The following is a 24466-nucleotide window of genomic DNA, read 5'->3' on the forward strand; positions in this document are numbered from 1 at the left end:
GGAATATTTCACTAAAATGAAATAGAAATATACTTCTTCTAACAGGAACATTAGGTTAAAAATTAAATTAAAAAATTACCTCCTAAACTTATCTTTCTTGTCCTTTAAATCATCAACTTCATTATGTGTGAACAGATCAGCTATACGTGTAAGAAGGTTTGCATTAATACAGTTCATGTTGCATGGGGTAGCTACTATGGCATTCATATTTTTGTGGCAATACTGAATACATTGTTCAACCTGAAAAAACACAGAATAGAAAATGAATGCTGAAAAGAGTAGCATGAAGAATAATGTCATTTCAATACCTTTCAAAGATAAAATTCATTAAAAGCTTGGTCTGTGGATTGCTAGACAGTAACTGCATTTAGGTTAATCGATACTGGGTTAATTTGTACTGTTCCAAAATGAGCCAGCAGGCCACATTTGTACAAATGCATATAGAGCTAGAAAAATAATCTTCAATTTTCTTGGCACACATTAAACAATAATTCAATGAGCATCTTTTACGACTGTGGCAGGTATATATCTTAGTCCACAAACTCAAGTATACAAGATATGTGACTTCCTAAAACTAGACTTAGTGGCAATTGTAAGCCTCTACTTCTCTGAGTGGTAGAAATATTATTTTAGTCAATTCAGGGTTTTCTCAGTTGTGTTGTGCTTGCTTTCTGACTTTCTTCTCTTTTCTCCAACCTGAGGTATATTCATTTACTTTTTGAGGTGGCTTTGGGGTTTAGGGGAAAGTAGCTCTGGCTAATCTTATATTCTTCCAAATATTTTGTTTATGGGAAAAAAATTACACTTTAGGGCTTAGATTTCAAAACTGAAAGGTTAAGGACTCTTCATTTCTGCTTTTTTTCTATAACCCTTCCCTGAAGCATTAATACCAGCAACTAAATCCAGAGCAACTAAAGAATAGAAAGAATACAGAGAACTAGCAAACATTCAACATTCAAATAAACAAACTTCACATCTATTAATATTGGAAAGGACTACTCTGCCCTAACACAAACATATATAAACATGTGAATGATTAAATCTATTAAATAAAAAGAAACAAATATATTTAATGTTAGAATCTGTTATGTATTTGTATACATTGTGCTTTTATATTTTATCTACTCTTAAACAATAGACATTAGCATTGGGTTTATACATATATGATTATATTAGTAGTTGGGTATTTGTTTTTAATTCACTGATTAATAAATGAAAGACACAACCAAACATGCTGAAAGAAATTACTTAAATAGTGAAAAAAATATATTCAAGTTAATTTTCATTTAATTTGGTTTTATAGCAAAATCCCTCTTGGAATAAAGCTAATTCTGCTTAGCTTCATCTCATACACCAGTAAGCTATTCCTTGAAGATAAACTGTTTGCTGTATAGGCATAATATACAAACGATACGTACTAGTTTAACCCCTTCCCAACATACAAGTTTAACCCCTTCCCAACAGAACTAGTTTATTCTGTGGAATTGTAAGCAGGAACAGTTAGGATCCCTTGGAAAAGAAAGAGGAGACAAAGCTTTCCTGACACAAGAGAAGTCGTTTTCGGCCTCCAGCTATTTTCTGCCATCTGTGCTCCACTTGCCCAAGCACACTTCTTGCAGAACTTCCTAGGAGGTGTCAGAGTTACAAGGAAATACAAAGACCTTAATAGGTAAGAATTTTAAGGGAACAAAGGGAATACAAAAACTAAGTCTCCAGCAGGCCTGGAAATAGCCTGACCAAAGCAGTGGTAAAAACTCCCACTGCTGTTTCCAAAGAAAGTAAGGCCCTGCACTCCTCATCCAAGAAAACAACCCAAGACCCCATCCAGTTTAAACCCATAGCCCCTTGCCCTCTTCCAGTTCCCTCTGCTTCATTATAATATTGAAGTCTCCACCCTAGGCAGAGCACAAGCTTCATTAACATAGCAGAGGGTGCCTGTGCTTTATGCCTGCCTTTACTTGTTATGATGGAGCTTCCCTTTATGAATGTTCATCCTAAACCCTAAATAGAAGAAACTGCTCACCCCTCCTTGGTGAGTCAAGGCTCTGGAAGTTACTCACAAGTTACTCCCTGTGATCTTATTTGCTGCAAATAGTTTCCTTTGTGTGACAATTCTATCTGATACAGGCTCTTAGCTGTAACTCACTTCAGCGGAAACTCCTTAAATTAGTTCACTTACAGAATCACACTCTTGAATTAACAACTATTTTAGTAAGATGTTTTAGAAATTTCTAGACACTTAAAGAAAAAATCAAGCTGTATATTAAATTAAGCATAAGTGAATAAAAGAGCTTGGATCTTTTATTAGTACTTACCAATGAATCCATTTTCAAAAACTCTGAAGAAATAAGAATTGAAATGACATTTCCTGGCTCTAAAAAAAAAAAGAAAAAAATTAATTCTCCTTTTGATTTGTACTTCAACCTCCTCAGGACACGGTCCTTCTCACCTTAAAAGAGGATGTTACATTATAAGAGAAGTTTATTATAACATTACTACGTCATGTGGCTTAGATACATAAAAGAAAGAAAATGCAGTGTTAAAATATAGGGTATAGAGAAAGCACATAGTAAATCTGCCCTGGAATTAGATTCATATCTAAGTAAAAAGACTCCAGCTAAAGATACAACATGCAAACTTCTGCTTAACTAAATCACAGAAAAAGATAATTAGAATTGAGACTCTTAATTTATCACATAAAAAATCATAGTGAGAAAATCTTTTAAATGATTAATGAAAGCACTTGTTATTAGTGAAGTTATCTCAAAAGCAACATGCTTGTTATGAACAAATATTTAATTAAAAGATTCTAAAAGATAATAGAAAATTTACTATTGCAGAAACGCTAAAGTTACTTCCTAAAGGCAGACTGAGGTAAGTCTTGGGAGGCATAACCAAGAAAAGGGGAATGCTGGTTGACACTATTATTTTGGCAAACCTAAGTCATCTCCTGTGAGATATATTTAAAGGGGGAAATATTGTGATTTTTCCCATTACAGTACTAAGACAATCCTTCTAAATAAAGAACTACACAATGATTAAAATAAGTAACTCTAATCTTTGTTCAAATAATAATTCTAGGTTAAAGGTTCTCAAATAGAAATGGTAAAGGGAGTGGGTAAAAAATTACTCAGGTTAGTTTAATACAGCTCATTCCAGCTAAAATCCATTGTCTGCATTATTGGAGATTTAACTAAGGATTCTGGTGGTTTTCCTGTTTGTTTTTTTTTTAATGAAAGTTTATGTTTGTAGCTACTGATATAAGATCAAAGATTACAGAGTGACTAGTTTTGCTCCACTTCTTTTACCTTTACTATATGCATAAATATGCTGGATAAAACAACATTTTTTTCTCCCTGCATAATTTAATTTCTTTTTTCACATGTACATAACCATATCTGAGTGATCTGGAATCTCTGGAATCTGACTGGCTGAAACTTTTTATTTAGCGAGCTTATAATTTTTATTTAAGAACCACCAGAAACTTTTCCCTTAATTTGATCCCTAAAATGTATTAACAACTTTCTTTAGAAAATGTTTATACTATCAGTATAGATTTATTTACTAATAAGAGTTTAAAAATATTTTGGTACTGCTACAAATTGTAAATTCTAGGGCACAAATTTTATTATACCACAAGTATGATTTCCTATACAAGGTTACACCCAGCTAAAGATTAATGGCAATTATTCTTCCTTTCATCTAGAATACCAGACTTCATACTTTAATTTTTTAAAAATTACTTTTAACTAATCTCCTCACTCAACATGGGGCTTGAACTCACAACCCCGAGATAAAGAGCTCCACACTCCACTAACTGAACCAGCCAGGTGCCTCTGGTTCCAAACTTTTGATCTTAAGACTCCTTTTTTGTTGATGAGTTACAACTATTAGTATTGACCATATCATAAAGTAAAACAGGAAAAAAAGTTAAAATATTTAATTCCTTTTAAAAGAATTTTTCTATGAAAAAATATTTTTATGAAAAATAACTATATTTTTCCAAAATACAAATTAGCAGTAAGAGTAACACTGAAATTTTTTTTGCAAATTTCTTCAATATCTGACTTAAAAAAAGACAGCTGGATTCTATATCTCTTTCTACAGTCAGTTTGTGGTAGTCTTCTCTGATGTTCCATCAAAACTCAACACTTGGTAGTTTCTTTTAAAGGTTCGGTGTAGGGGCACCTGGGTGGCTCAGTTGGTTAAGCGTCCAACTTCTGCTCAGGTCATGATCTCACGGCTTGTGGGTTCAAGCCCCATGTCGGGCTCTGTGCTGACAGCTAGCTCAGAGCCTAGAGCCTGCTTTGAATTCTGTGTCTCCCTATCTCTCTGATCCTCCCCTGCTCAAGGTGTCTCTCTCTCTCAGAAATAAATTTTTAAAAAATTAATAAGAAAAAAAATTTAAAGGTTAGGTGTAATGGAATCTGAAGTTGTATCAATGAACTTTTCCTATTCTGTTATCTCAAAGTCAAATGATTTATCTTGCACATTAAATGAATCTTTATTTAACCTATGCATGATTTTAACATCACACACTGGTCATATGGAAAATATTGGTTCACTGAGCTGTGGAGTTTTCCAAATGTTGAAACATTTCAACATTTCATTTTATAATATATATAAGGGGCGCCTGGGGGGCTCAGTCTGTTGAGAGTCTGACTCTTGATTTCGGCTCAGGTCATGATCTCAGAGTCGTCAGACTGAGCCACGTGTTGGGCTCTGCACTGAACATGAAAGCTGCTTAAGATTCTCTCTCTTTCTCTCTCTCCCCCACTACCACTTCCTCACATGGTCTCTCTTTCTCTGAAAAAATAAATATATAAATCACATTTGTTAATTATCATCACCAGTCTCCTCAGAAAAGTCTCTTAATTATGGAGAAACTGTCAAGCATGTTAAAGCAGATACAAGCTTTCCATATTCTAATTCCCACTTGAAACCCTGAATTTTATTGACAACAAATACTGTCAGTTGATCAGCTTAATTCATTTTCAAGAAAATATCTACCCAATGCCTAAGTATGAATAACCATAATCTGCCTGTCATTCTTTAAAGTAAAAACGGTTTTTTCTTTTTAAAAAAGCAGCTGGTTTAGCTTGCAACTCAAACGACTGCACAAGTGCTTTTCCTCTAGACAACCATCATACTTCAGTGTGCAGAAGTGCACTTCCCATGTCATCACAAAGAACATGGAAAAGATGGACGCTCAAGGGTCAAGAGTTAATCAAATTACTCATCTTTACTGCTTCATCAAGGACGTTCTTAAAGTGAGACTGAATTTTTTCTTTTTATCTTTTTAACTATGAGCACATGGTATTCAAGAATATGGTGACCACTAGTAACTTGGTGCCCCTGCCCTGATGTGTGCCCTCCATTGCTTCTGTACCATGTGAACAAATGGCAACAAAGAAGAAGACTGTAAGATATTAATATTATTATGTAAATTGTCTTGACTTCATGAATCCTCTAGAAGATCTCCAGGACTCTGGGGCACCTGGGTGGTTAAGTGTCTGACTCTTGATTTCGGCTCAGGTCATGATCTCATGGGTTGTGAGACTGAGACCTACATAGGGCTCTGCACTGAGCATGGAGCCTGCTTAGGACTCTCTCAATCTCTCTCCCTGACTCTACACCTCCCCCGCTCATTCTCTCTCAAAATAAAACAACAATAAACACATCTCCAGGACTCCAGAGATCTATGTACCATACAATGAGAACTGCTGATCTAGAGACCTGTCTACTTGCCATACAGTCACTATAATTTACTAAAAAATGATGAGGTATCAGTTTCCTAAAAGGTGATTACTAAATCTAGTCACAAATACTAATGTCCAAATAATTTTCCACATTTCATGCTTGGTCTGAAGCAACTACCAGGTAACACATAAATTTCACTACAAAATAAGCAATAGATTGTTTTTTACCTAAGGTGGGCATCTCACAATCTTTATTCTCCTTAGTGTTCCTTTTAACATATTTTATCAACCAGTTGAAAATGTGAACGTCACAATGAACTGAAATGTCCACCTCTTCCCAGCGCTGGGCATCCATAGATAAATATTCAGCAAAGTACTTCATTTCTGATATCAAAAGATCTCGTGGGCAAATAAAATCTTCTTTCAAGTTTTTTGCTTCATCACATACATGGATCACCATGTTTGGCCTTCATAAAAAATGTTATACAGAAACGAAATTATTAGAGTTTTAGAAGAGGAGCCAAGAATACTGACATTTACTGGAAGTATAAGAACAAGATACTTTTGGAAGTTTTGACTAAATCAATTTGATAGGGTTTGGCATTCAGAACTTTTCATAAATGTATCTTGCTAACCTGAACTGTACCTTAGATTTTAACTAATTTTAGTTAAGCTATTAAGCTTATTAAGCCTAATAACTTAAAAGCTTAGAAAAACAAAAATATTTTTACTATAGGACTCAATTTATATGGTTTAAAGTTTATTTTTCAAGTCATAAGTTAAAAAAAAAGTAATACCAATTCACAAGGAAAAATTAAATAACACATTCTAATTCTTGTGAGGAACATAAAGCAGTACTTCTACATGGTTATGGTATGAGAAGATAAAGATTAAATATTAGAATTTTCTTACTATTAATAAGTAAGATAAACAGTTAAAATCATTCATTAAGGAATCAAAAATTTAGCATGGTTACTTAATTATTTTTAACAGCAAGAAAGTTTGTTTCTAGGCATTCATCAAATATAAATTAGTAAATGTAGTTAAGAGAATTAAGACTACAACGTGCTTATTAACATATTTTAAAAATAACTTAAGAATAAGTTTAGATGATGCATCAGAAAGACTGCTTCAAAAAATATATAGTCCTTGAATTTACCTTCCCTTGAAAATTGTATCACCTCAAAAAGAAATACCAGCATGATCCACAACTACTTTTATGTCATTACAAAAGAGAATTAATCAAAAGACACACACTGTCCTACAACATGAATTTAATATGTTCAATGGAACTTCATAACTTTCTAATACAAAAAAATTATATTTGAAACAAAACTGGGCTACCAGAAAAAGGATTATTAACCAACACTATTGTCAAAGTCAAAGGAATTTAAATACCTCTTCACAAATTATTCTTCCAAAGAAATTATGGTCAAAATATAAACAGGTTATGGCTTGTATAATGAAGCATACTGTTTCTATGGCTGTTAGATCTACAATATGAAATACTAGACAATCCCAGCAAGAAAATTACCTGATAAATTTTTGTGCTACACAAACAAAACTACCAGCTAAAAATCTATGTGGGTACATTTAAAATCCCTGAACTATACACTTCAAAAAGGTGAATTTTTTTTATTATGGTCAAATACACATAACATAAAATCTGTCATATTAGTCCTTTTTAAGTGTACAGTCCAACGGCATTAAGTACATTCACACTGTCATGCCATTATCACCACCATCCATCTCCAGAACTGTTTCAAAAGTTCTGGCATATGAATTATATATGAATAAAGCTGTTACCAAAAAAAAACCAAAAATCAACTATCAGAACTGAAAATATAGAAAGGAACTCTCAGATATGATGGAAATGTTCTATATCTTCATTTGAGTGATGGTTACATGGTGTATCCATTTATCAAAGTGAATATTTAAAATATATGTTAATTTATTTTATGTAAAATATACAAAACAATCAAAACTTGCAATATACTGAAAGGTATATTCTAATTTTTAATGTTTCCATAATCAGAATTATATTCCAATGGTTCTAAAATACATATTTAGTTTCTTTAATAAAATTGGAGAACTACTGGCAGAGATTTTTCTTTGGGTTTTAAAATTTGCTTTTCAAAGTTTTATATTAGAAGAGGCTATTCTTAATATTTACAAATATGAAAATGAATTTTTTAAATGGAAAACTATAGTCCAATTTAATTATAACATGAATAAGTCATATATTCAGCTGTCAAGCAATTGTTATAGTTCAACACATGAACTATTCTGATTCAAACAGTTTCAACCATTGTATAATGTGAAATTCCTAAATTATTCTAACTGATGTATTCAATAACCAATTATATATTTTATAATTTAAAGTTGATATTCATATTAAATCTTATCTAGCAAAGAACCAGCCTCCTACCCTTCAGATTCTTCAGTCTTTTCTCCACCATTACGAGTAGTACAATTTTCACTTTCTGAAGAACAATTCCTTGTGGAAGCTATACTATGTCTTCCTTAAATACAGAAACAAACACATACAAAAAACAAAGGGGGAGGTTAGCGTTTCTAGCTGAGAACGGGTTTTTACTTACTGAATGGTTATACTGTAAATGCATGGGTTTGCAAGGCTAAAGATGGCATTTTGTTAGGTGGTATCTTCCTTAATATTTCTAAAGGTATATGGAAAAAACAGTATAAAAATAGGATCACACACTGCTAACATTATACTGAAGATTTCAAAACGATAGGGTGTGAATGCAGAGGGGTCAAATGTTCAAAAGTCAACAATATAGTTCTCTCTTCCCGAAGCAAGTTTTTATATCAGTACTCTGCTGTTGCTGAGATTCAAATCATTTACTACACTCAGGATTTCTAAAATCAGTAATTATTTCCAAAATAATCGCAGAAAAGATCTTTTCTACCCTGTCACTGTGTCATTTGAAGCTACTGATGACTACAATAAAAGGTAGCTGTAAAAAAAGATCAATAACATGAGGAATAAGCAATATTTTCTCAGTAAAAAAAATTAAGTAGAAGGTACAGGTCAACAAATCTCTTTGAAATTATGACATAACTAGGCCAACAGACTGGAGTAGTAAATTTTGATATAGTAAATAGCTTTTATTTTAGTAATAGTGTTTGACCTGTATGGTAATATTAAAACATTTCTCAAATATAGCAAAGACAATTTTCTGAAATTCAGGAAGATACAAATACTAGTAGGTTTTCCAGAAATGTTTATATTAGCCTTTAAGTAAATAAAGTTGACTGAAACACATATTTTGCAAAATTATGGTAAGAACAAATGCTGTATTTTGTTTTCAAACCTTACCTGTTTTGGAAACTGCATCTTGACCAACTGGAGTCTCCTGAAATTCTCCTTGCATGTCAAGAAGTGAGGATTTGATATACGTGGCTAACGTTTCCACAGGACTCTCTCCAGCAGCCATTAGGGGATTATACTGGTTGTCAACAGGTGAGCTTCCGCTGCTCCTCAGTTCATCAAACCTTTTTGCACACTGTAATTACATCAAAGGAAGGAAATGCGTGTCTTTCTTAACTAAACAATAGGAAGATTATTTTCTTGCCTTCTATTTCATAATACTTTTCTATAATCATTTTTTACAAGTGAATACCTATCTGCTGGGTACCTAGAAAATCAGCACACATTTCAATATACAAAAACTTCTGACTTTTTTTTTTCCTTAGAATTCAGGGAAGAACTTATATTAATATACTTTGACCCAATGGCATAATATGTTTATGCTGCTATAGGAAAATGAAGAACGTTTTTATTAACCTTATTTCCCTGTGGTCTGCATTTATTATCAGTTGACAATTTCAATAATTTAGTTAAAAACTTGGTTATTATTTTTACATTAACTGAGTTCCCACCAGGAATCAGACCAAATTTTAATCTTCAATGGAAAGCAAATCAAAAAGAATCTGATTTGTGACACTAGATTTTCTTTATTATAACAAAGACTTACACTGTTTGTTCTTACCAACAGTGAGGTTCACCTTGCACAAAATACATGGCCACATATTTGGGCACAGTGTGTTCCAGCACAGTGTTTTCCCCTTAACCCATCAGTTACTAAGAAATCAACTTAGAAGGTCCAGATCAGCAATTGGGGGAAAAAAAAATGTAAAATTTTATTAGAAAATATCAAAAGTGCATTAAACATACTACGCTAAGTATGCCTTCATGGAAATGTCATTTCTATGTGTGTCTTAGGTCACTGCATAAAATGCTTTCCTTAATGTGGATCTTGGTCAGACAACACTGCCATAGCATCCATTTTTAAATCTCCACCATCATCAACATGGGTGGCAAATTCCAGAGCAGACCAAGTAATGTGGGACGTACAAAAGGAAAAAAATATATATGACATATATGTCTACATATTAAATGAATAAAGCATTGGGTATGGCATCACTCATTTATTACACAAATATTATCAATATCCACTAGATAAGCACTATTTTCAGTAAAGATTGTTTATACAGTTACTATTACATGAAATGCCTGTTTAAGGCTTAGTCTTTTGAAAACTAAGAAAAAAGGAGCTTAAAAAATATGTATGTATAGACAGACATATTATGCAGTCAATATGCTCTGTCTTTAAACAGTCTTAAAATTAAATAAAAATAATATGATAAATGAGAAACAAAATATTTTTTATATGAAGACTGAAAAAATGATAAATGTTTGGGCAAATAAAGAAAAACAAATGTTATAACATCATTAGAAAAATGTATAGATTCATATATACATGTATAGGATAAAAAAATAAATGGTTTTATTGAATTCATTTTTTCTACAAAATAAGGTTAGTTTGTTTTTTTACTTTTTTAAAAATGTTTTGTATTTATTTCTGAGAGAGAGAGAGAAAGACAGCGCAAGCAGGGGAGGGTCAGAGAGAGAGGGAGATACAGAATCTGAAACAGGCTCTAGGCTCTGAGCCCGCTATCAGCACAGAGCCCGATGCAGGGCTCAAACCCATGAACCATGAGATCATGACCTGAGCCAAAGTTGGAGACTTAACCGACTGAGCCACCCAGGCGCCCCGAGTTTAGTTTTTTTTAACATGGAGAAAGTGATAGGTAGGCTTTTAAATAAAACACAGGTTCCCAGGAAACCTGGCTGGCTCAGTCAGTGGAACGTGCAGCTCTTGATCTCGGGGTTGAGTTCAAGCCCCACGCTGGGTGTAGAGACTACTTAGAAATAAAGTCTTAAAAAAAACCACACGGGTTCTTTTGATATCTTTTAGGTAAAGTTTATAGCTATATTGGAAAATGAATGTAGATTTATCTTGCTTAATAAGCTTTACAGTAATTTCTAATACTTAATAAGAGTATTATGAATTCTGAATATTTGAAATGAATGCATGATTGTTTAAGCAAAGAAGTAAACTATAAATAATTTCAACTATATTGTTAAATTGTTCTTTATGTTTAAGCAAAATTTACATGATATCTGTATACAAAAGATGAGACTGGACCCCTTACCTATATATACCACACACAAAAATTAGCTCAAAATAGATCAAAGACTAAATACAAGACCAAAGACAATATAAGCATTAACACTATAAAATTCTTAGGAGAAAATAACCTTGGATTAAGTGATGGTTTCTTAGCTGTGACACTAAAAGCACAAGCAACAAAGAAAAGTCAGAAAAACCAGAGCTCAAAGTTTAAAACCTTTGTGCTACAAAGGACACTATCAAGAAAATGAAAAGACAACATACACAATAGCAGAAAATATTTACAAATCATATTATTTGACAAGGGACTTGCATTTAGAATATATTAAGAACTCTTCCTACTCAACAATAAAAAGATAAATAACCCAATTAAAAAAATGGGCAAAGAACCTAAACAGACATTCCTCCAGAGATCTGTAAATGACTTATAAGCACATGACAAGATACTGATCATCATTAGCCATCAGGAAAATGCAAATCAAAATCATAAAAAAAGAAAAAATCATAACGAATTATTACTTCATACCGATAAGGGGAGGCTTTATTCAAAAAGACAGAAAATGAAAGTGTTGACAAGGACATGAAGAAATTGGAACTATCTGACATTACTGGTGGGATTGCAAAATGGTGCACTTTGGAAAAATTAAGACATTATTTCAGCTAAGTTAAACACATAAAAACTCCTTCTTTTTTTTGCGAGAATGTGCAAGTGAGTGAGGGGCAGAGAGAAAGAGAGAGAGAGAGAGACAGAGAGAGGCAGGGCTCACTTGGGGCTCATGTTTTACCCAAGGTGGGGCTTGTTGTTCACTGGAAGTGGGACTTGAGCTCACCCAAAGCAGGGCTCATGCCTCACCCAAAGTGGGGCACAAGCTCATCTCATGTGGGACTCAAATTCACGAACTGTAAGATCATGATCTGAGCTGGTCAGATGCTTAACGACTGAGCCACCCAGGTGCCCAATACATAAAAATACATATAGTTTGTTAAGTAGCCGACTTCGGCTCAGGTCATGATCTCACAGCTCGTGAGTTCAAGCCCCACATTGGGCTCTGTGCTGACAGCTCAGAGCCTGGAGCCAGCTTGGATTCACTGTCTCCCTCTCTTTCTGCCCTTCCTCTGTTCGCTCGTTCTTTCTCTCAATAATAAATATTAAACAAAACTTAAAAACAACATTAACACTACTTAGGAGTGCCTGGGTGGCTCAGTCAGTTGAGTGTCCTACTCTGGATTTCAGCTCAGGTCATGATCTCATGGTTTGTAGGTCAAGCCCTGTATCAGGCTCTGCACTGGCAGTGGGAAGCCTGCTTGGGATTCTGTCTCCCTATCTCTCTACCCCTTCTTTGCTCTCTCTCTCTATCAAAAATAAACAAACATTAAAAAAAATTAACACTACTTAAAAATAATCTGGTTCACATTTAGTTGTATTTTAGTTAAAAAAATAATTCAACAATTCATTAAATTTGAATACACAATGAATATTAGATATGATAGAGTTACTGTTAATTTTCTTGGTACCATGGTTATGAAATCACGTCCTTCTTTTTCTTTTTTAATGTTTATTTGAGAGACAGCAAAAGCTGAGGAAGGGCAGAGAGGCAGGGAGAGAGACTTCCCAATAACTTCCATGCTACCGGTGCAGAGCCCAACGTGGGGCTGGATGCCATGAACCATGAGATCATGACCCGAGCTGAAATCAAAAGTCGGATGCTTAGCTGATTGAGCCACCCAGGGGCCCCATGTCTATTTTTAAGGAAATGTACACTGTAGTCTATGGGGAGAAGTGTCACAGTGTTTGAAACTTACTATTAAATAACATGGAAAAAAAATCACATAAAAGGATCAACAAATAAGGCATCCATATTAGAATATAGGGGTGTAGTACTATTCTTTCAACTTTTCTCTATGTTTGAAGATATTTACAATAAAAAGTTAGAACAGTAGTTGAATTCACAGGTTTGCTCCATTTTAAAAGTTGACATGTTTCAAAACTTAACCAGAAGGTTTGAAAAAGTATAAATTACAGAGTGAAACTATACACTAAAAATAAATTCCTGGGTGCCTGGTGGCTCAGTTGGTTGAGTGTGTGACTTCTGCTCAGGTCGTGATCTCATAATTCATGAGTTCAAGCCCCGCATCAGGCTCTCTGTTGTCAGCACAGAGCCCACTTCGGATCTTCTGTCCCCCACTCCCTCTGTCCTTCCCCCACTGATTCTCTCTTTCAATCTCTCTCAGAATAAATAAACTTGAAAAAAGAAATTTCCTTATCATTTCACAAAGATCTATAACATAACTGAGGTCAAGTAATTTCTTGTGGGTACAGTTTTTCTCAGCTGCAAAAGATAGTGCAACCTGGTTCGTTCACTGATTCCACAAGTATTTATTGAGTATATATGGTGGACCAGGGCAATGGTGAATATGTTTAAAATATACTGGGAAAATCACTAATTCATTTCTACTTTTAGAAAACTCTGAGATGATTCACCTACTTTAGGATTCCTATTAACAGCAAAAAGTCTCAAGTCAATGATTCTCAAACTAGGGTTCATGGATAAATGACCAGAAATCAAAGAGCTCTCTGTAACAATTTTTAGATTTTAAGTTTTGATTCTGAGCATAAAATAAAATCATCTAAAACATCAGGATAGCAGAGTATTTCAGCGCCTATTTGCTTTTCTGTTTACAATTAAGTTGTACTAAGAAGTACTTTAATTGTCTAAGGTAAATTTTTAAAATTTATTTATTTTGAGAGAGATAGAGTGTGTATCATCGATGAGAATCACCACTATGAGAATCATCAAGTTGGATGCTTAACCAACTGAGCCCCACAGGCACCCCATCTAAGGTTAATTTTTTAAAGCATAAGATAGGGAAAGAATCTTTCTATCTCTTGATAGATAGGCACTGGTGTCAAGGGAAGGCTAGTAATGTCATGGTGCAATGTAGGTCTTCATAGTAGGTTAAAGAGAGAAGAGTGGAGGAAGAATGAAGTCTTTGAAAGGCACAAGGCAATACAAGCTGAATGCAAAATATTTTGTGCCATGATAGACCACACAATATTTGCCTTGTAAGCAGCAATTTAATTTCAGCAGAACACTATTACTTACCACATTATGTAACCATTATTATTTTTTTACCTTTGTTTTTTAAAGGTTTATTTACTTATTTTGGAGGGGGTGAGAGAGTGCACGCACACGTGTGAGTGTGAGAGAGGAAGGGGCAGAGAGAGAAAATCTCAAGCAGGCTCTGCACTGTCAATGTGGAGCTGGATGTGCGGCTTGAACCCATGTACCTTGAGATCACGATCTGAACTGAAGTCGGGAGCTTATGAACTGAGCCACCCAGATGCCCCTACTTTTTTATTTTTAGAGACAAAGAGTGTGAGTGGGGTAGAGGGGCAGAGGGTGAGAAAGAGAAAATGCCAAGTAAGCTCCATGCAGCCCAGTGAGGGGTAGGATCCACAACCCTGGAATCACGACCTGAGCCAAAATCAAGCTGGACATTCAACCAAGTGGGCCACCCAGGAGCCCGTAGCTAACCATTATTGGTTCAAATTGTATTGGTTTTAGTTTTTACTTGTGTCTATAATACGTAAATTTGGTTTATGGGTGTTTACAAGTAGTATTGTTAGTGCATATTTTATTTACATTATAATAAAAGTAATTTAAGGGACGCCTGGGTGGCTCAGTCCGTAAGCATCCAACTCTTGATTTCAGCTCACGTCATGATCTTACTGTTTGTGAGATCAAGCCCGGTGTCAGGCTCTGTGCTGCTGGTGCAGAGACTGCTTGGGATTCTTTCCTTCTCTCTCTGCCCCTCCCCTGCTCACACTCTGTCTCTCAGAATAAACAAAATAAGCATTAAAAAAAAAATAATTTAAGTCAACACTGGGAGTTTACAAGGTTTTCCTTTAAAAAGATCTATTACTCAAATTTGAGAAGCATAGCATTAGGGATTTAATAACATATGATTTAATTTACAAAAGTTTAATCTACCCATAATTTCCCAGTAACAGTTTTGTTACTTAAATTTAGATATTATTAGTGAACTTTCAGTTGTTATATAAACAACTGGTTGAATTTAGACACACCAGGTGGGTTAATGTACCAGGTAGGTAGGTAATATATATAAATAATAATTTATGTAGCTTGTATCTAGTCAAATTATATCATATGCACATCAGTATTCATGCATATGAATATATAAAATTCAAATTTATTTCTTAGTAGCCATTTCTTTCTTTCTTTTTTTTTTCTGAGAGAGAGAGACAGCGTGAGCAGGGGAGGGTCAGAGAGAGAGAGAGAGAGGGAGACACAGAATCTGAAACAGGCTCCAGGCTCTGAGCAAGCTGTCAGCACAGAGCCCGACATGAGTCTCAAACTCACAAACCGTGAGATCATGACCTGAGCAGAAGTTGGCTGTCCAACTGACTGAGCTACCCAGGCACCCCTTTTTTTTTAAGTTAACTTATTTTAGAGAGAGAGAGCGATCAAGCTCACATGTGAGCAGGGGAGGGGCAGAAAGAGAGGAACAGAGGATATAAAGCAGGCTCTGCACTGTCAGTGCTATGGAGCCCCACATGGGGCTCAAACTCACCAACTATAAGATCATGACCTGAGCCGAAATCAAGAATCAGGTGCTTAACTGACTAAGCTACTCATGCACCCCAGTAGCTGTTTCTTTAAACTGGTCACTTTTTCTGATTCTTCCAGGAGCTATCTGGGGGTTGGTTATTTACCTCTTTGGGTGTTAACCCAGGTACAAGCCTTGCCACAGTTTCCCAGTTGATGGTCTGATGGATTCCAATTAATGGATAAAGGATCATGTCCAACACCATTTGGTTGTTATTGTTCAAGAAATTGTTGTTCTCTGAATATCCACGACTCATCTTTCGGAACTAGAAATAAAGACAAATAATTTATTTACATATTAAATCCAAGTGTTTTTAGAACATTATAAATCATTTACAATTTATTCCTAAATATCATATGCTATCTATAAAGGAAGAATAAAAGTGACCTAAAATACACATAGACTATATGGCTCAAATCTCTTCAATATTATGGACTGGTGGATGGACAGATACACAGGATGGACAGATGGATAAATTGTGTGATAAAAAAGTATAATAAAATATTAATGGTAGAATACAAGTGGTTGGGTACACAGGTGTTCACTATAATATTCTTTTGACTTTTCTATATGTTTAAAACTTTTCATAATAAAACACTGGGGGAAAAAGTTGAATACAATATATCTTCCTTAAAAAAAATCCATATGTGTGCCTGATTTGTACCTTGATTAGCAATTCATGGATGGTGGAGTTTAACTGTAAAAAAAACAAAAACAAAAACAAAAACAAATAAAACACAAACAAACATACAAAAACAAAAGCTCATTAAAAGAATTATAATTTTACTCTAGTCCCAACTAATATTTCCTTTATTCTTCTGTGAGTGAATGTCCATGATACAAACAATAAAGACTGAGTATATTTAAATTTTACTAATGCAATCAAATGAAATTTAAAAACGGGATAATCTGACATGATAGGATAAGCATAATCATTGTTATTGTGCTGTGTGATTATTAGTTATAAAGGGTGGGGAGATTATAGCAACAGTTGTAATTAGTATTATTTCTAGAAGTTTGAAGGTTTTTTTTGGAGTGTTCTTCCTTGTCTTGAGGTAAAACACGAGCATTGGCCTGATAAGGTTTAATCCTTAAACACATCCAAACACACCCTGCCACTCAAATATAAAAAGCCAAAGCACATATACACACACACTCCTGTACAGTGGAGGCTTCCCTTGCTTCTTCGCCTGGGTCCCCACCCATCTGTCCTCCTGTCATATTCTCTAATTCAATTCAGGAGCCCTTGAATGACATATCCAGTGGCCAAGGGAGTCCAAGATCCTCAGGCAACAGAATCAACAAGAAAAGAGGCTATACAAAGTTTCCCAAATAAACAGTTCAATAAACATTTAGTGAGTCCCAACTATGCGCCAAGCAGTGTGGATACAAAAATAAATATGGCATGGTCCCTGTCCTCAATGAATTTGTAGTCTGGTGAGGGATACTAACAGACAAATATAATTTTAATATCATTTGGTGAGAACCAAAGCAGAGGGGAGCCATGGAGGAGCAGAGGAAGAACACACATAACAGCTGTTATTTACTGAGTACAACTGGCCCTTGAACAGCAGAGGTTTGAGTATACACCCAGACATTCTTCAGTACAGTACAGGATTGTAAATGTATTTGTTCTTCCTTATGACTTTCTTTTTTAAAAAAAAATTTCTAATGTTATTTATTTTTGAGAGAGAGAGTGTGTGTGAGTGGTGAAGGGAAGAGACAAAGAAGGAGACAAAGAATCACAAGCAGGCTCCAGGCTCCAAGCTGTCAGCGCAGAGCCTGATGCAGGGCTTGAACACACAAACCATGAGATCATGACCTAAGCTGAAGTCAGACACTTACTGGACTGAACACCTAGGCTCCCCAGCTGACCTTACGATTTTCTTAATAACATTTTCTTCTCTTTAGCTTTCTTTATTGTGAGATTACAGTATATAATACATATACAAACTATGTGTTAATAGACTTTATGTTATCAGTAAGGTTTGTGGTCAACAGCAGACTATTAGTGCTTAAGTTTTTGAGGAGTTGAAAGTTATAGGACTATTTTTGACTGGGGTGGGGGTCAGCACTCCAACGTCTGCATTTTCAAGGGCCACCTGCAGTTTCATGATTGTAAAACATTTCTTTGAGCCCAGTTGTACATAGATTTTACAGTGCTTTACTGATCCCCACTTGTATGTCTAGCACATCATCACTTTTCATACCACACAACTTGAAATGTATTTTAGAACATAGGGCATTTCATTATAATTTGTTTGGATCTCAGTAGAAAACAGTCTACTCCAGAATTCAGGGCAAGGCACTTGGGTCCTGTTTTTTTCTTCACTTCCAAAAATATTCATTAAAAATTTCTAAAATATTTACTGTGTCCTGCAATATGCTGGCACTTGTTAGCTAATCAAAAACACTGTCCATATCAAATATTTAAAAATGTTTGCATATATTTCAAATATGATATTCATTTATAATATACAGGATATTCTCATAAATTCTCTTGGAATAGTTGTCACAGTGCACTACATTGTTGACAACAAAGTACAGACTTATCAAAAACTGTGGAAATAAGAAAAAATCTGAAGTTCAAATTACACTTCTACTAAATCTAGTCCCATCCATGCTAAAATATTTTTTAATGTTAATTAATGCTTAAGGTCAAACGCGTTATTTACAAGAAATAAATATTCTATTTAATGCATTACACTTTTTAAGAACACTCTTCACGTCCTACTCCCCCTTCCTACAATCTTGGTTTATTTAAATGTTTTAATAAAATCAATCTAATTAATTAATTAAGGCCAAATATAAGTCCACCACTGGCGTCTGACTTTTTTTTCTTTTTTCAAAAGAAAAAGGCTTTTGTAGACAGAGTCTTTTTCCTTTAGGTAAAGGAAAGACGCTAAACGTAGGGACCGGTACAGTAGGTAGGTCAAAGGCCTTTGACGTAACTGAGGTTGGGAGATAATAGAGTCGTCCCGCTCCAGGGGAGAAGCCCGGTGCCCAGGCTTCCTGACCACCAACGAGAACCGAAGCAGATGGCTTTCACCGCGAACGAAAGAATAAAATCACATCCGCAACTCAGGACAAACAGATCAAAGCCGTGCAAACCTTGGGCGCAGAGGCTCACTGCGAAGAGCGTCCTCAGGGGTCCCCAGCCTTTGGTGTCCCCGCCTTCCCCGTAGGGGCAGAAACTGCCCAGGCGCGGAGAGGATTGGGGGCGGACAAAGGCGCCGGGCAGCGGGGCAAGGCTGAGGGAAGATGCTGGCAGAGACACAGGGCGCGGTCCGGCGGGAGGAGGCCGGGGCTCCCTCAGCTGGGGGCGCGGGCGGGACCGGCGGCGGGGACCTGGGGCTGGGAAGGCCGGCGGGCTGCAGGCTGCGCGCGGGGACGTTCGGGGGCGTTTGGGCTAGCGGGACCCCGGCACCGCCCGGCGGAGGAGGAGGCCGCGGCGTGAAGCCGCTGACTGGCGGCGGTACCGCCCCTTGCCGCACTTTCCGCCTCCCGCCGGCATCCCAGGCCCCTCGACGTCTCGCTCACCTGCCCGGGGCCGCGGTGGCCCTCACTGCGACTTCGTCACCTGCAGCGGCCAGCACAGCCAGCGCTCGCGCCATGAAGCTCCAGCTACCCGGCCCGCAAGCCTGTCCACTGTACTCACACACATCGCCCCTCCCGCTTGCAGAGTACCTCCGGCCCCCACGCCGTACAACCAATCACAGGCCAGCGCCTCAGCGGCGGAACCAATGAACAACGAGCTCCTGCAGGGATGGGGCGGGTGGCCACAGAAGGGGCTGCGGCTAGCGCCTGCTGCGCCGCGCCTTTGCCTTCCCCTTCCCTCTCTTGCTTTCACTCCTGGGTTTGTCGCAGTGCAGCGTCCTCACCCACCTAGCGTCTTGTTTCTTAGCAACCAGATCCTCCTGACTGGATCGTAAGTGACCAACTCTTGACTCCAGAGGAAATAGGAACACGTGAGATAAAAGAACTCGGATCAAGAATGGATGAAATAGTTGGCGGTGTAGGTCACTTTGGTATACGTGCTTAGGTTAGGAAGAATGGTAAAGTTGTATCATTTAGAAGGACACCAGAAGTATCTTGGGTGAAGCATTGTCATTATCAGGAGGCATCTCTTGAAAAATGTAAACAATTCTGGGTTAGAAATTCAGTTTTCATTCACATTGATAGGTTCTACATGTGTTATTGTGGTGACCACTATTACTGGGAACCAAGTAAGACATATAAGGCTCAGTCTTATAGGGTAAATACTACTATGTGTCAATTACTTTTTTTATTTTTAGTGTTTTAAAATTTTTGAGAGAGAGACAGAATCCCAAGGAGGCTACACACTGTCAGCGAATCATTGCTCCATAATGAATAGAAAATAACAAAGCAGAATTATAGAAATAACAAATTATAGAAATAACAAATCAGATGCCCAAGTTAGAACTTGCAAAGGGCTCCCTTAGTAGTTTAGATTGGCAGATGTTATAAATATTCTAAGCTGTGATATGAAACACACAAATGACAAGAGTTTATAGGGTGCTGCATGTGATGTTCACAAACCTAGGCCTGTGTTTTAATGCTTCCCAGCATCTAATGGGGAAACGTACTTGTAGGTAGATCAGCTCACTACTCAGACAACTGGGCTGCACTCTCAACTCTTACAATATTGTTTGAAAGACATGGGTCATAGTAAGAGAAAAGAAAGCCTCGGGGCAGTGATACCTCCACATTCAGAAGAGTTAATATGGACACTATAATTGTGCCACGTGACCAAGTGAAAGGTATGTTGCTAACTGATCCCTAAAGCAAGGGGAAGATGTACGTGAAAGTCTTCAGAGAGTATAGAAAAGGATTTGGTATAATAGTAGAAATTATCCAGCTCTGAAGCCAGACCGTCATGGGGCTGGAACTCATGAACCCAACAGTGAGATCATGGCCTAAGCCGAAATTGAGCTGCATGCTTAATGGTCTGAGCCACACAGGTGTCCCCCATGTCAATTATTTTTTTCATTTTTATTTTTTATAAATGTTTTAATGTTTGAGCGAGAGAGTGGGGGAGGGGCAGAGAGAAAGGGAGACAGAAGATCCAAAGAAGGCTCTGTGCTGACAGCAGAGAGCCCAAAGTGGGGCTTGAAATTACTGTGAGATCAGGACCTGAGCCCAAGTCAGAGGCCTAACAGACTGAGCCACTCAAGTGCCTCTGTGTCAGTTACTTTTAATTTTCACTTGCAATAAGTCTAGTTTGAGGACTAAAACTAAATGTAGAAAGGACAGAAAAAAATAAAGCTCTAACCAAATGAGTTAATTACTATAATGAGATCTGATGATTGAGTGACTGTCAGGAGTTTTTTTCCAATTGTATCAACTCTGACTTTTTGCTGTTTTTACTATCAAATTCTTTTACTATTTTTATTCCAAGGAAACACTGAAGCTAGGTAAGCTCTGTATTTAGTTAGGTAAATTCTTTTTTTTAATGTTTATTTATTTTTGAGAGAGGGAGAGAGACAGAGCATGAGTGGGGAAGGGGCAGAGAGAGAGGGAGACACAGAATCTGAAGCAGGCTCCAGGCTCTGAGCTGCCAGCACAGAGCCTGATGTGGGGTTTGAACTCAGGAACCATGAGATCATGACCTGAGCCGAAGTCGGACGCTCAACCTACTGAGCCACCCAGACACCCCAGGCGCCCAGACACTCTTTGCTTTTAGCAAGGTTCAATAAAAAGAAATGAAGTCAGTTAAGAATCAACCAGTTTGCAAGTGGCGATAGAATAGAGCTCTATTCCTGGACCCCATTCACAACATTTGCTCTTGCTGTTGATCCATATAATACTATGCCATCTTTAAACGATCAATTCAGGAACTTAATGTTTGAACCTTTTCTCATCACCCTCTAGTCTTTTCAAGAACAATATCCCTTTACAGAATGACAGAGCAAGAAAGAATCCTTGATAGATGGACTTCTTCAATCTTTGTATTCCAAGGTAAGAGAAAGTTCAAGTGACTTGCCCAAGGTCAAACAATCAACTGTTGGGTTCAATGACCTTTGCCCAAGGAAGAACCTTTGGCATCATACAGATGTTTCTGCCTTTTATGCAGAATGGGTAATTTTATCGGAGACTTCCATCTACTTCCCCCTCCTCACCAAGTCTAACCCTTTTATGTTCATAAGCTCATCCCTCTATCAGTTTTAGTACAGACTAAGTTGCTTTAACAAAGAGACCCTAAATACAGTGGCTTAAACACAATAAAAGTTTATTTCTCTCTCAAATTACAGTAAAGCTGGGTGCTCCAAAACTGGCATGGCTGCTTTGCCAGTCTTGACACAAAACGTCCATCTCTGAGTCTGAAATGGCTGCAGAGGAAATGTGGAATAGTAGTGTAAGGCAGTCAAATTTCCATGGGGGGTGGGAGGGAGACAATCTCTAAAATTGGTAAGAAATACTGGACGAGCACATTATTTAGAAATAAAGCAAAAACAAAGTAGCAGAAAAGCTAAATGTGTTGTTTCTGGGAATCTGGAGTGAGGCCGGGGACTACTTTATTTCCTTTTTTTTAAGAAATCACAATTTGATGTTTTTAAAACCATGCAATTTTACTAGTTTCATAGTTAAAAATATAAGTGAATGTATAAAACATATAGGAAGGAAAAATAATCAACTCAAACAAGTTATATCTTCAACTAGGCAAATATTAAGTATGGAAAATTAACCATAAGAATCTAGAATAAAACTTCACGTGATCCCAACATTGTTGAAGGAACAGGGGCAGAGGATCAATAGGGAGAAGTGTCTAGAAGAGAAAGCAGGGAGGACAATAGCGTGCCAACATTCTTGTGTGGTTTTAAGACTTCAATATTGATTATGTGGAAACTAATTTGACAATAAACTATTAAAAAAAAAAGACTTCAATATTGAAAACTTTAAACACTGGTAGAGAAAAATAAACACAATTAGGGTTTAGAAGTAACCACAAGAATAAAAATAGAAATGTATAGTTTTCAAACCTAAAGCAGCAGCAACGCACCTGGCAGTCCCTCTGGATCTGTCTCTTGCATCGACAGTGTTTGGACGGAACACAGGGACGCCCCCTCCTATAAGCCTCCCAACCACCCTCCAACCTTTTTTCTAGTCACAACCTTCGGAGCTATCTTCTCCGCCATCCTCTGCCTCTGGGACCCACCAACACCCTATTTGGAGCTTAGCTCATTGTTACCCATCAACCGTGAGCTTCCTGGATTCCTCAGAATTATTTCACTGAGGTGGAGGGGGCTGTCAATCTCCTGGTCAACAGGCACCTGCAGGCCTCCTACACCTACCTCTCTCTGGGCTTCTATTTCGACCGTGACAATGGGGCTCTGGAGGGCGTGGGCCACTTCTGCATGTTGGCTGAGAAGTGCGAGGGTGCTGATTGTTCTCAGAAGATGGAAAATCAGCAAGGCAGCCGCACCCTCTTCCAGGACCAGGATAGGCAGAAGCTGTTCCAGGATGAGTGTAATAAAACCCTGGACACCACGGAAGCTGCCCCAGTTCTGGAGAACATGAACCAGGCCCTTTGGGCTCTGCATGCCCTGGGTTCTGCCCATGCAGACCCTCATCTCTGTGACTTCTGGAGGACCAAGATGGGAAGGGGATCAAGAAGATGGGTGATCACCTGACTCACCCCTGCAGGTGGGATGGCCCCTAGGCTGCGGGATATCTCTTTGAAAGGCTCACCCTCAAGCAGGACTAGGAGCCTCTCTCCCTGCAGCCACTAGGCAGCTTTTCAACCACCCTGGATCCCTCTCCCAAATGGAAACAATAAAGCTTTCTACAGCAAAAAATTAAAAAGAAAAAAAAAAGGAAAAACTGAAGAAAAAAATGTGATCTATAAAAAAGGAAATGGTGGGGCGCCTGGGTGGCTTAGTCGGTTAAGCGTCCGACTTTCGCTTAGGTCATGATCTCGCGGTTTGTGGGTTGGAGCCCCGCGTCGGGCTCTATGCTGACTGCCAGCTCAGAGCCTGGAGCCTGTTTCAGAGTCTGTGTCTCCCTCTCTCTCTGACCCTCCCCTGTTCACGCTGTCTATCTCTCTCTCTCCTAGAAATAAATTAAAAAAAAATTTTTTTAAAAATAAGGAAATGGTAAGTACAAAACTTGTAGTAAAAACTGATAAAGCCATGAGAAGCTATCAAATGGAGATTTTAAACATAGTCCACTTAGAAACAGTAAAGAGTGGGGTGCCTGGGTGGCTCAGTCGATTAAGCGTCCGACTTTGGCTCAGGTCATGATCTCACAGTTTGTGGGTTCGAGCCCCGCATCGGGCTCGGTGCTGACAGCTAGCTCAGAGCTTGAAACCTGTTTCAGATTCTGTGTCTCCCTTTCTCTCTGACGCTTCACTGTTTACGCTCTCTCAGAAATAAATAAAACATTAAAAAGAAAAAGAAAAGGGGCGCCTGAGTGGCTTAGTCGGTTAAGCGTCCGACTTTCGCTTAGGTTATGATCTCGCGGTTCGTGGGTTCAAGCCCCAGGTCGGGCTCTGTGCTGACTGCCAGCTCAGAACCTGGAGCCTGTTTCAGAGTCTGTGACTCCCTCTTTCTCTGACCCTCCCCTGCTCACGCTGTCTCTCTCTCTCCTAGAAATAAATAAAACATTAAAAAAAGAAAAAAG

General features: G+C 37.4%; 1 protein-coding gene across 5 annotated transcripts in view; it reads right to left on the reverse strand.

The window, feature by feature from the left end:
- The window catches only part of SANBR (SANT and BTB domain regulator of CSR), a 58815-nt gene extending 39357 nt beyond the window's left edge, over positions 1–19458 (reverse strand). For 2 of the 5 annotated variants that reach the window (XM_077766457.1, XM_077766455.1), the window contains exons 1-7: positions 19367–19458; positions 15933–16091; positions 9040–9226; positions 8128–8221; positions 5928–6166; positions 2316–2374; positions 80–240 (exon numbers count right to left, since the gene is read on the reverse strand). In XM_077766457.1, the coding sequence (XP_077622583.1) occupies positions 80–240; positions 2316–2374; positions 5928–6166; positions 8128–8221; positions 9040–9226; positions 15933–16082 (890 nt within the window). In that variant the 5' untranslated portion in view covers positions 16083–16091; positions 19367–19458. Of the gene's footprint in view, positions 1–79; positions 241–2315; positions 2375–5927; positions 6167–8127; positions 8222–9039; positions 9227–15932; positions 16092–18937; positions 18998–19366 lie in introns of those variants that run through there. The other 3 variants (XM_077766456.1, XM_077766458.1, XM_077766459.1) reach the window with 3 other exon arrangements.
- Positions 19459–24466: the final 5008 nt, after the last annotated feature.

Source organism: Crocuta crocuta, unplaced genomic scaffold (assembly GCF_008692635.1).
Source record: "Crocuta crocuta isolate KB4526 unplaced genomic scaffold, BGI_CrCroc_1.0 scaffold113, whole genome shotgun sequence".
In the NCBI taxonomy this organism is placed as follows: domain Eukaryota; kingdom Metazoa; phylum Chordata; class Mammalia; order Carnivora; family Hyaenidae; genus Crocuta; species Crocuta crocuta.